The sequence below is a fragment of the Nyctereutes procyonoides genome, unplaced genomic scaffold, assembly GCF_905146905.1.
Source record: "Nyctereutes procyonoides isolate TBG_1078 unplaced genomic scaffold, NYPRO_anot_genome, whole genome shotgun sequence".
In the NCBI taxonomy this organism is placed as follows: domain Eukaryota; kingdom Metazoa; phylum Chordata; class Mammalia; order Carnivora; family Canidae; genus Nyctereutes; species Nyctereutes procyonoides.
Genome location: NW_026575133.1, coordinates 24,236,599 through 24,249,677, shown reverse-complemented (window position 1 = coordinate 24,249,677; position 13,079 = coordinate 24,236,599). Strand labels below are relative to the sequence as shown.

Genomic DNA, 13,079 nt, shown 5'->3' with positions numbered 1-13,079 from the left:
AAAAAAAAGAATTCTCTGTACTGCTCAATTTCTCTGTAAACCCGAAACTGCTCTAAAACATAGTCTATTAATTGAATACACCGTATATAAAACTATTCCTACTGGTATATCATTTACATATTTAAATATATATTATATATAAACATGTGTACTCATAAGTGTATTGTTTGAATGTATTTAAATATTTCAATACATATGAACATGCATACACACACACACACACACACACACACAGCTATCACAATCAGTAAAGAACTCGAACAATGAGAAAAGCCTGAGGGAAATGCTAATATTTTAAGAGCAGTTGTCCATAGACGGTGAGTGCGTTGGTGATATTTTTTTTCTCCCCTCCCTTTTCCCTTTTCTGTATTTCCCAAGTTGTTACAGTAAATGGGATATGATCTCAGGGTGGAAAAACAGTCCTGCTCGCCTCTGTCTAAATGCTCCCTTGGAGCCAGATGAGCAGAGAGCAGAGAGCAGACCTAATTCACAGACCTTCTCTCGGGCCCATGGCACAAGCCGGGGAGCTCACTACCCTCCCTCTCTGCCTGTTGACTTCCTGCAGGGATAAATAATGAGTCAGGAGCAGGACTGGCGGAGGAGGCCCTGCCTGACACACCCGGCCTTGGCAGGAGCCCCGAAGCGCATCTGGGACTTTGCAGAAGTTTGTTTGGAAGGAACGATCACAGCCGCGCAGGGGACCTGGGGCTCCTTCATTCAGAGCCGCCCCGGCCGCTGCTCGGAAAACAGATCTTTTTGATTTTCCTTTCTTTTTCTGGGTCTGAGAACGGCCCTTGTTTACAGGGAAATTAGATTGTAAGGACAGACTGGGGTTTGCTTTCTAATTATGGAGCCCACAACACAAATGTTTTCAGACACCCGCCAGAGCTCAGCACGATGGCTCTGAGCCCGGCTCCCGGCAGCAGGGGACCCAGCTGGATTGCAGTCCCCATCGTGCCACATTCTGTGTGCGTGGGGGGCACGTTCCTTCACCCTCCCGGGCCCCGCCGTCCTCGTGGCCTTCCCGTCACCTGCCTGTGTCCCTGCTGAGCGGTGGGTGAGGTGTGGGCTTAGGCCCTGGGTCCCATGCCCCGCATGCAGGTGACTCAGTGTCAGGCAAGGCGTCAGGACCACCCGTGCCCGTCATCGCAAGTCCACTCTTTCATGTTTCAAACCATCTTTCTACCCTTCCCTAACCTGCTGTTACCCAAACACCAAGGATTCCTGTTCTAAGTTTGTGTATCTGAAGAAGTCAAGAGGTTGAGCTTAATAAATATGCTCCATCCTGTCTTTCCCAGACTTAAAGAGGTTCTGGAATTCTCCATGTAAGGCCCTTGTAAGTCTAGGGATGCCTGGGTGGCTCAGTGGTTGAGCGTCTGCCTTTGGCTCAGGTCGTGATCCCGGGGGTCCTGGGATCCAGACCCACATCGGGCTCCCCGCAGGGAGCCTGCTTCTCCCTCTGCCTGTGTCTCTGCCCCTCTCTTTGTGTCTCTCATGAATAAATAATCTTTTAAAAATATATTTTAAGAAAAAAGGAGCCTCTTACATCTAGTCCTTTACTAAGTTCTGTTTCCTCTCGATCCGTAATGATGACAGCTGTTCCCTCTGCCTGGAACTGTCTCCTTTCCCCACAGGTCCCTTTTTCTAGTTGGTTCTGCAGACCCAGAGGCAAGGCTACTCCCTCCGGTGACCTCTCTCCCTCCCCTCAGCCCCAGCCGGGCCCTCTCTCCCACCCCTGTGCTCCCGTAGAGCCTGCCTACAGCACTGAGCTTTTCTAGAAAGATCTTACGTGCCTCTCTCTATGACTGGACCAACACCTCCTGTTGTCTTTTTTACCTCTGGCCTCAAGCTCACAGCTTGGCCTGTGGTGAGCTGTGGCGCCTTGTTTGCTAAATGGAGTAAGGAATCTGCCCCCACCTCCCCGCAAAGGGGTGACGTATGTTCAGGTGTGGGTGGAGAGTGCTGGGCGCAGAGCAGGCAGTGAGCTGTCCCCGAAACGCAAGAGAGCCCAGACGTTTCCCCAGAGCTGGAGGACTCTCCTGTGTGCCCCCCGTGAGGCCGGGGTTGTCGTAGTCCGCACACTGTCTGGCCAGCGTCGCCTGGTAGCGGCAGGATTCCCTCCTGGGCCCTGGGTCTGCGACCACGGAACTCAGCAAATACGCCTGCTTCAGCCACTTTTTCACTTCCCAGCAAATAGTCCTCACCGCCCAATTGCTCAAGACAAAGCTTCAGGAATCTTCCTTGAGTGTCCTCTCCCTCCCTCCCAATCCAATCTATCAGCGAGTCCTGGCATCTCTCAGCCCCAAATATCTCCATCTTCACCGTAATCACGTCAGTGCCTGTGTGCTCAGTGGGCCTGTCCCATCCCCAGAGGGGAGGGGGAAAATATCTTAGGTGGTACAGTGGAATTATAGGGGACTGTCGGGTCCGGGATGCCATCCAGAGACCACGGTCCATACACAACATATCTATGGTATGGGAATTTCCCGGGGAGGGAAAAAGGCAATTAGGAATAAAATGTCGAGGAAGACTTCTGTACCAGGAGGGAGGAAGATAATGAATGTAAGGTTGAGATCCCTGCCTCGCTCTAGGCACCCTAGATCCTGCCAGGGACCTGCATGGTTTCCTCTCTGACTTTCTGGCCTCCCGCCTTGGCCCCTGGCATTCTCCATACGGTGATCAGAGAGGTCTGATCAAACCATAAATCAGAGCGCCCAGGTGGCACAGTCGATTGAGCATCTGACTCTTGGTTTCAGTTCAGGTTCATGATCTTGGGGTGGTGAGATCGAGCCCCGTGTCTGGCTCCACGCTCAGTGGGGAGCCTGCTTGAGATTCTTTCCTTCCCTCTCCCTCTGTCCCTCCCCTAGCTCATGCTCTCTCTCTCTCTCTCTCTCAAACCAGCCCCCCACCACCAATAAACAAAACAAAACAAAACAGAACTATACATCGGTTCACATAACGTAAATCCAGATTTCTTACCATGGCCTTTGGGCCCTGGTCTGGGGGCTCTGGACCCTGCCCTCCTCCCCACCTCCCTCCGTCATCAATCTCCCTCTGTCTCTCCAACTCACCAAATTCGCTCCCACCTTGTGTCTTTTGCACTGCCCGTCCATTGACCTGGGTCTTCCCAAACCTGCCTCCTTTTTGCCGTTCCAGACTCCACTCTTCCATCACTTGCTTCCCTGACCATCTAATCCAGGGCATCGAATTTCAGAGTTCTCAACACCCGGGTGCATCAGAATCACCTGGAGGCCTGGTTAAGCACAGCTCACCGGAGCCCACCTCTAGAGCTTATGATTCAGGGAGTCTGACCTAGGACCGCTCTTCTATGGACTTCCCCGGTGCTGTGGAGCCTGCCAGTCTGGAACCTCACCTTGAGAACCATGATCGAATCTAAACTGGCCGCTCCCTTCTCTATTGCCGTCCATCACGATGCCCCGCGTGGTGTCCTTTGGAGCTCTGACATTACCTGGAAGTGCCTGTCTTCCTTTTGTTGCCTTGTTTAGTGTCTGACCACACTACAACCTACTTACCCCCCGGGGCAGAGACCCCAGGGCTCCTGCTGTCACCCCTGTCCCTGGAGCAGTAAGAGGGGCAAGCTGGCTCAGTGCTAGGAGCGCAGGATCGTCCTCTGGCAGGGGCCAGGGGAGGCGCCCCCCAGCCTCTGCGGGGTTTGGGGGACGCAGGGCTAAGTTGCAACAGTGACACCATGTGGCAAGAGGAAAGCAAGGCAGCTGAACGATGGGACTCATTTGGATGAAGAACTCAACCCCCTTGGGATGTAGGAACCCCATCCCCGTGTAATTCAGAGGGAAGAAGACCCTCGAGGCGGAAACCACAGACCTCCAACCGCTAACGCATGAAGGACACAGGGCTCCAGGCCTCAGGGATCCCATCTGTAGGGCGGAGAGTGAAGAAACCTCCCCCCTTGTAAGTAGGGCCAGCCCTAACCCAGAGGCAGCCCATCCAGGCGCCTTCCTGAAATTTTAGCAACTAAAAGCATTCTGTTCCCAATAAGAAAACCATTTCCCCCCACACCCTGATTGGAATGTCCCTGAATAGGTTCATGTTGACCCTCCCCGAAATCAACCTGGACGCTATGCGACTCCCGCGGTTCTTTTGTCTTTAGGGGGGTTCATTCCTTTTGCCTTTCAAAGATCCCTGTAATTGCTAATCGGGGCTCTTTTCCTCCACGGAGGCGGAGAGCCCGTTTGCGCAAACGTTCAATAAACCCTCTTGCTGATTGCATCTGCCTGTCTGGGGTCTGGGTCTCTGGGGCGTCCACCGGGCCACGTTGGCACCCGTGAGCCAGGGTCCAACAAGACAACGCTGCACACAGGGGTCGTTAGGGAAGTCACACAGGCCGTCCTCCCCTCCCTTGTCCCAGGTCCAGCAGGAGCCACTGCAAGCCTTTCTGGGCTTTCTAGAGTTTTTCCAAGGAGAACACGCAGTATGAAGTCAATGGTTTTTTCCATCTTTTCTAAAAACCTACAACAGATCCTGTGAAGGGAAAATGCTAATTGTCTGATGTGGCGAAGGGAGAGGCAAATGCATTTGAGGATAACAAGAGAGCAAAGTCTCAGAAAGAGGTGGCCATGGGGCTCTCGGCCTCATCGAAGATTCCCGGGTGCCCAGAGTGTCACGAAAGCAGCACCGTCTTAGGGCCTGAGGGACAGCATGGTCTGGACCAGCGGGTACTATGGGGTAGAGTAAGGATTTGGAATTGGAAATGAATTGATTTGAAGGAAATAAAAGTGTATTTTGTGTGCGTAGAGCATTTGGCATGGTGTCTGGTGCTCATCTGCAAAATGAACATTAAATTTGATTACTATCATCACCGGGGGTGCCGAGGGCCGTGTGTGCATCACTGGGACAGCCCCGGGGAGCCAGCACTTGCCCTCTCTTCCCCTAATCTACCTGACTCCAGGAGCCCGCACACCTCTTGGTAGTTGGTGGGTTAGTTAGTCCAGAGCCCTGCGCCACAGACATTCACTTATTTCTGGAGGAGAATTCATGTTTCTAACTGGGAATGGGAAGTTGCTTCTTTGGGCTTGCTCTTAGAAGGCACCTCTTTTTTTTTTAATTTTTATTTATTTATGATAGTCACACACAACACACAGAGAGAGAGAGAGAGGCAGAGACACAGGCAGAGGGAGAAGCAGGCTCCATGCACCGGGAGCCCGACGTGGGATTCGATCCCGGGTCTCCAGGATCGTGCCCTGGGCCAAAGGCAGGTGCCAAACCGCTGCGCCACCCAGGGATCCCCGAAGGCACCTCTTTTATGCTCAATTTGCATGGCAATGAGCAGCAATTCTTCCTCCAGGGAAAAATAATAATTGAGTAAAGCTGAGGAACAAGAAACAAAAGCCCTTTGAGCTGCCATAACTCCTCAGTCCAGCCGTGATGGAGGCCCCAAATACTTCCCAAGCCTCTTGAGAGATCCCAGAACCTCACAAAGATGTCAGGAGGGGAGTCTGGACCTTGGGTCTCGGCCAACAGGGATTTCCTTTGCGTAGAATTCCAGAAAAGATTAATCTATCCATTAGTTTCGCGGTCACCCAGAGCCAGTTTAGACGGGTCATCTGGTCTCATTAGAGCTAAATATTAAAAACTCTGTCCAGTGATCCTCATAGAAAGTTCATGAAAGCAGAACTCCACAGGGGCGTCTAGGAAGTAAAGGAGGCCTCCCTTTTGCAGAACACAGGGGTCAACGGTGTCGTTCTGTGATTCCCTCAGCAAGAAAAGAATACCCTGCCCCACCGTTCCCCTAAAGAGATCTAATGTTCAAGACCAAGAGGTTCAAAGTGCCTGGTCTAGAAACCACTGTGGCCTGAGCCACCCAGAAAGTAGTCCCAGCCGGGCGTGGAAATTCCTGTCACCAGGGGTCGCTCTCACTCACCACGACCCTCTGAAGTTTAAACCCAAAACCTAGAAATGTTGCTCAAACTCTTAGGTCAGGTGATACTGCAAAGCATTCGTGACCTAAGATTTCATTGTCTAGTGATGGGGAGGGGCGAGTCTACCTTTCAGTTTTGCATTTTTGCTCCGTGGAGCTCCAGTGGATTTGTTCCTTTAAGGCCTGTCATTAGAGCCTCCTGGAAGCTGGGCTTCAATTGCTCAGGAAGGTTCTTCCAACCAGATAGGTCATGCGCTGAACCCACAGACAATTACTAGCGGCCTCCAGTGTTCTTGTCCCGAGTCTGTTCTGGGGACTGAATGTTCACGTCTGCTGGCCCTCTGCTTGGGAACGCCCCCAAAACTCTGAGTGCCAAACACCACGCGGGTGCAGTCTATTGGGCTTCTTCCCAAAAGCCACAGCAGGGAAATCGGGAGGTCCTGGGGATCATAACGAGGATGGGCCACGCCCCGCACTGGTCTTGTCCCACTGCACCAGTGTGACCTTCTTAATTTCCAGGATTTATCCACCAGCCTCCCTGGGACTGAGGGAACCTGTCTCTTTAGTAATAGTTTTTGAATCCTATCTTCTCATCCAGGGCCCTTTATTGGCTACTGCGCCAGAACACACACCCCAACTCACCACACATGAGACACCCCTGAGAAGTCCTTTGGTAGACTTGATCTTTTTTATACGTTCCGATAATGACAATAAACAATCTGGAATACTGCTGGAATGGAAGCCTATAATCGCTAGTTTCAGTGGGCAGAAAAACACATTAATTCTCTACTCCTGCAGGTCGAGGCAATCACAAAGCAGGCTATGAGCCACTGCTCTGACCGCATCACCACTGAGGACCATGTCATGGGTTTTAGGGTAAATTTTCCAAAGCCAACGCTGAGCAGGCAGTGAGCTGGCCACGCATCGGGCTGTGTCAGTCCTCTGACCCCGGCTCTTACCTGTGCAAGGCTCCACGGTCAGTACTTCTGGAATTCTCCTCCAGGTTCCTTTTTATGTTCTGACTGTCCCTGGGTGGTTGCACAGACGCTGGGTTCTGAGCCGATGAAGTTCTCTGAGCCAGAAGAAAGAGAAATTGGAGAAGAAATCAAATAGGAGTGTCGGAAGACACAAAAGCATTTCTCAGTTGGCCACTGGCCACATATTCAAGCGTCAGGTTGCTCATCTGCTTTATCATCCGGCTGAGCACCGCCTGCGAGCTGGCGCCCAGCTACACGCAGATATAAGGTGAGCCACGCAAGCCTGGCTCCTGCTCTCATCTGCTGGAGGAGAAACGCAGTTACACACAAGATTCTAGCTGTGTAGGATGACTGCTTTAGTCAAAACCAAGACTGAGGACACCTATCATACTTTGAGGGGTCATCTGCTCCCCAGAGAAAGGAAGGATATTTGACATAAGATGTTTAAGTGTCTAACGTGCTTGTGGCACCACCCAGATGAAAGACATGTTTCTCCTGCCTCCCCCAGGTCTCTGCGAACCAGAATTCAACCAGAAACCCAGGGAACAACGCTGAACAAAGAAAACAATGAGCTCTTGGAAACTTGGAGCCACTTGTCCGAGGCCCTGACCGCTCAGAGGTGCTCCCTTTTCCTTCACTCCCACCATAGGCTCATCTGCTGGGGAATCAGTTTTTTATTTTCTATTTTTTTAAGATTTTATTTATTTATTCATAAGGGTCATAGAGAGAGAGGCAGAGACATGGGCAGAGGGAGAAGCAGGCTTCCTGCAGGACTCAATCCCGGGACCCTGGGATCATGCCCTGAGCCAAAGGCAGACGCTCAACCACTGAGCTATCCAGGCGCCCCAGGTAATCAGTTTTTAGAACCAAGATACAGGGATGCCTGGGTGGCTCAGCAGTTGAGCATCTGCCTTCGTCTCAGGGTGTGATCCTGGGGTCCCGGGATCCAGTTCCACATCCAACTCCCTGCATGGAGCCTGCTTCTCCCTCTGCCTGTGTCTCTGTGTCTCTCATGAATAAGTAAATAAAATATTTTTTAAAAAAATAAATAAAACCAAGATACAAAAATATAAACGACAGTCAAAACGTCAAATCACAGGACAGAAAGTGATGAGATCTTAAAAATTCAATTTAAATAATGCTCATTTAAGTGAAGCATAAATGTCAGGAAGGGGAAAAGGGCTTTTTTAAACCCCAAGGACTGTTTCCCAAGGCAGTGGTTGTCTTTCAGTCTGTCTTCCCAGCAGTACTCCTTCCCACTGGGGTACATACAAGACTCCCCCAAAACCAGAGGGGCAAGGAAGTGCCATGGGCCCTATAGAATAAGAATACAGGTGTTACCAGCAGCCTGTTTCCAGCCATTGTAGAGAAGGCAGCGTGCATTAAGAGAGACTAGGGCCAGCAAGCAGAGAGAAGCCCGGAGAGGAACAGAGGGCAGAGGGCAGAGGTCCCGGTGATATGGAGGCCTTGGTTCCACTTGGTCCTGAGGTCCCCCCAGGGACCTGCTCTGCCCTGCGCCCCCCCCCCCCCCCCCCGCCAATGATTACATGAGATCTTGAGTCCTCATTTGGCTTTGTTGGGATTTTTGTCATTTGCAACCCAAAAAAGTACATCCCATAAACAATCAGGCCAGCTTTGAAGGGGACAAAGTGTTCCACATCGGCTAAGTTTGAGAAGCGCTGGTTATCTGGCCCTCTGGAAGGTGGTGCTGCTCTGGGCAGGTGCGTGACCTGTAAGTGGACAGCACCCTCACGTGAATTCGAAACAGCCTCCCTTTCCTCCAGCGAGGCACCTGGCTTGGTGGATGCGCTGGAAAAACCAAGCTCTGTGAGCCCCAGGTCCTGTTCTCGAGGAAGGCAGTGACAGGCTAGGCACTGGGAGACAGGCTAGAGGAGCTTCTCCGGATTCCGGGGCTTCCTGTGACTGCCTGTTCCTTGTTGCTAGAAATCTTCTCTCACCCCTCAAGGGATGCTGAGCCCTCACCTACCCCCAGAGACAGACCCTGCTGGCCCGGCGCAACCAAGGGAGCAACTGGAAATACAAAAGGCCTCTCCTGAGCCCAACAATTTACCAATTGTGACTACGGATCCTGATGCAGCCAAACCATTTGATAAATATCTCATTTCACCCAGACCTTCCAGAAAGTATTTACTGATTTGTTGATTCATTCAATTATCTGAAATACATTCATCCAGGGGCGCCTGGGTGGCTCAGTCAATTAAACGTCTGCCTCTTGCCTTCGCTCAGGTCATGATCCCAGTATCCTGGGATGGAGCCTCTGCTCAGCAAAGAGCCTGCTTCTCCCTCTCCCTCTGCTCCTCCCCACCCCCCACTTGTGCCCCCTCTCTCTCACACACTTGCTGTCTCTCAACTAAATTAATTAAATATTTTTAAAAATAAAATGAAATGCATTCATCTAAACCATAGCTTGCACCAGAACCAATGCTACAAGAGAGGGCTACAAAAATGAATGAGATTCCATGCCTTCCCTAGAGTTGCTCACGGTCTAGGGAGACAGACCCCATGCTGTGGCCACAGAGGCGTAAACACAGGGCCACCCAACGGGGAGACCCAGTCTTCCCAAGAAAAGAAGACCCCACCCACCAACTTCTATAACCACATTCTGGTTGTTGTAAGCCAATTTTGGAGCTTCTGTGCGACATGTGGATGCAAAGCATCTGCATAGTCTGAACCTGGGGTCTTCTTGAGACCTTGAATCTTCTGTTCGATGGGTGGTGTCCTTGACTTTCACACATGCCTAAAGAGCAAGTTAGCTTTGGCGGTTTCCCCCAACTAGGTCTGAGCGGCCGGCTGCTTTGTTCACCCAATTGTGTCCAAAGGTAAAATATAAAAGATGCCTCAACTCTCAGGACCATACATCCTAGTGCTAACATGATGCTACAGTCAGAAAATCTCCATTCGATTTTGCTGAGACAAAATGTGGGTGGAAATGACAATAAGAAGAGCTCCTGTTTATTGAGCACTGATGAAGTGCAGGCACTGGGCCAGTGGTCTGCATGCACCGCGTGACTGAATCTTCACAACAACCTCGAGAGGAAAGTGCTATCCATGTCCTTGTAGGGCTGAGGCTCACAGAGGGTAGGTCTTTGGCCAACATCACACAGCGGTGGAGTCTAAAGGAGCCTATTTCTCTCTGACCCCGGAGCCAGGGAAAAGCATTTTTGTTCCATCCCTTTAGTGTGGAAGTGTTGAGGGAGGGACAGAGAGCCGGGGCTGACCCCTCACCTAACAAAGGGCTGCTGACCCCCTTCTGGTATGACTTCCATGCTGGCTGATCCATTCCCTAAAATGAGAGCTCCACCCTGGCCTACAGACCTCAGTTCCCTGACCTGTGAGCCAGGATGATGATCATCCCTGTTGGATAATATCAAGACAGTTCAAACTTTCAATCACCGTACATTCAACCTCCAAAGTGTTCCTGACCCTTCTAGAATGTTCTTTATCTATACAACACTACAACCTTGGGATCCGTGAGTTAAAACATTTTATTACAGTAGCTCAAGAATAACAATACAGAGTGAGTGACATTTTCATATCACGGTCCTGAATTTTTAAAATTGTAACCCAGTTCCTACTTGTCTGACTGTCACGCAGGCTTCGGCTCCAAACACCTCCTGCAGCCAGGCTTCCCCTTCAATCATAATATCAGCAGCGAACGATTCTGCAAATAATTTAACAGATAAATCTCCTGCTCTTTATTCCATGATCAAGGTTACTTTAAAGTAATTCTGGAAAGACACTGACATGTCTAACAGCCCAGACAGATGCAAACAGCAGATGGTATAAGGAGACAGATCTCTGCTCTAACTAAAGGGGATGTGAGACCACGTGTTAACTTTCCTCAGGCAAAGGAAATATAACAAGGGCTCAGATTCATCTTTAAGCAGAAAAAAAGATCTACCTTTCCATCTTTTCAGCCCCACCGCTCCCCCAAATAGAAAGCTAATCTGCAAGAAGAATACCACCCCCCTCTCTCCAACAAAAAGATCTGGCTGGAGTTGACAGAGAAGCACCAGCACCGGGGCGCCTGAGTGGCTCAGGCCGACTCTTGATTTCGGCTCAGGTCATGATCTCAGGGTCATGAGATCGAGCCCTACATCGGGCTCTGTGCTCAGCAGGGAGTCTCTTTCTCTCTCTCTCTCTCTCTCTCTCTCTCTCTTTCTCTCTGTCTGCACCCCACCCCTCTGTTCCTGCGTGCTCTCTCCAAAAATAAACAAATCTTTCTTAAAAATTAAAAAAAAAAAAGCACCAGGACTATGACTATCAATGGACAATGTCCGTAGAGCTTTGACATCCATCAGATTCTCACAAAATCCCAGTGAGCCAAGCAGGAAGATAAAATAATGTTTCTAATGTTTCTCGTTTTTCAGATGAGAAACAGAGCATCAAATGGCTTGGCCAGGCCTTCTTCCTTGAAGTTCGATGCTTTTTGCACAGTAATACTAACATCCAACACCAACATAGCACTTCTTGTGCTGTAACAATAACAGCGAACTTATTACTATAAACACGTTCCATGCGCCAAGTTCTGTCCCTCTAAGTGCTTCACTTAATTTAAACTCATTCAATCCTTACAACAACCCTATTTTACAAATCAGAACATCTAGCCCAGAGAGGTGCAGCCGCTTGCACCAGGTCACACAGCTTGAAAGTGACAGAGCCGGGACGTGGACCCAGCCTGCGCTCTTGAACCCCACCTTAGGTGGGCTCACCAGACGTGGAAATGGTTGCCTATGATCCCTGCCATCGTCCTGCCGCGCTCCAAGTAACTAAACCAATGGGACATTTACGAATAATGTGGCACAGGGGCCTAGGTTCGTTGCCCAAAATAGCACCTGGCATTCAGAGGCACTTCATAAATATTTGTTGAACATTTAAAAAATAGAGTGTTTCCATTTAGCCCGGTTGCAACTTCTGCCAACTGGGGAAACACGTGCAGCCCCCGGGTCTCTGAGTGCCCCCCTTCCAATTTCTCCATCCTAGCAACAGCGCGAAGTCCTGCTGCTCACAGGACTCCAAGGGGTCTGCTGTGTCAACAGGCGTCACTGCAAAACAGCATGCGTGTCTAAAGTTTCCCTCACACTTCCCCACAGCACACTGGCAATCCTCCACATGACAAACTGCCTCGTCAAGTCGCTTCTTCAAATCTTTCCTTTGCTGCCACTGCTTGAATAAACAAGCAGCCTCTCGTTGGCGCTGGAATACTCCAGAGCCCAGGGTCTGTTTTAAAGCAATCTTCAAACAGGGAACTTTCCAGTTCTAAAAAATAAAAAAATAAAAAAAATACACTTGATCAAGAGCTAAAGTGTCTTACCATTAAAGAAAAAAACAGAAAAATCCCCTGACCTTACCTCTTAAACCGTGCTCCCTTCGGCTCACTGGTCGTGCCAATAAAGAGGCTTAAGTAACATGGTTAGATCATGACCAGAGGGTCTTGCCAAGGTGCCCACTCTGTGAGCAAGCTGCTTGGGAGCGGTGTGACTGCAGGTGAATGCTGGGAAGTAGGCCAAAGGTCATCCCCATGGCACTAGGAATCGGATTGCAGAAACAACCGCCCCGCTGCCAAATATGGAGGCACCCATGTTCTTGGCTGGGCCGGCCTGGGCCGCCCATCTGCCCTGTCAAGGGAAGGCAAATGCTCAGCCGGGTCCTCCTGGGTCACCCCAAACACAGACTGAGGCGGCTCACCCACACTGGCAGCAGGGGACACCCCGGCCTTGGGCCTCACCCACCAGGCACTTTGTTGGGTCCAGAAAGGGGAGGCCCCAAGGGTGCCCTTTTCAGCCTCCCCAGATGGGATGTTTTCCGACATGAATATGGCAGAAAAATGAACAAGCTTCGAGTCGGAGAGAGCTGGGTGTGGAGCCCAACTCTTCCCTCGAAATATGGAGAGAGTAAGGGTCATGCTTGCAGTGGGATTTCGAGGTTTCTGCCTCATGTCCAGGGAGGATTGAATCTAAGTCCTAAGTAGACACGGAAGACTGATTTTTTTAAAGATTTTATTTATTTATTCGTGAGAGACACACACACAGAGAGAGAGAGAGGCCCAGACACAGGCAGAGGGAGAAGCAGGCTCCATGCAGGGAGCCCGATGTGGGACTCAACCCCGGGACCCGGGATCACGCCCTGGGCTGAAGGTGGGTGCTCAACCGCTGAGCCCCCCAGGTGCCTGACACAGAAGATTT

General features: G+C 50.6%; 1 protein-coding gene across 11 annotated transcripts in view; it reads right to left on the bottom strand.

Annotated features, from left to right (window-relative positions):
• TACC2 (transforming acidic coiled-coil containing protein 2) overlaps positions 1-13,079 on the bottom strand; it is a 207,531-nt gene that overhangs the window by 165,096 nt on the left and 29,356 nt on the right. For all 11 annotated transcript variants that reach the window (XM_055300200.1, XM_055300205.1, XM_055300197.1 and 8 more), the window contains one exon: positions 6,856-6,968. In XM_055300200.1, coding sequence (XP_055156175.1) covers positions 6,856-6,968 — 113 coding nt within the window. The remainder of the gene's footprint in view (positions 1-6,855; positions 6,969-13,079) is intronic.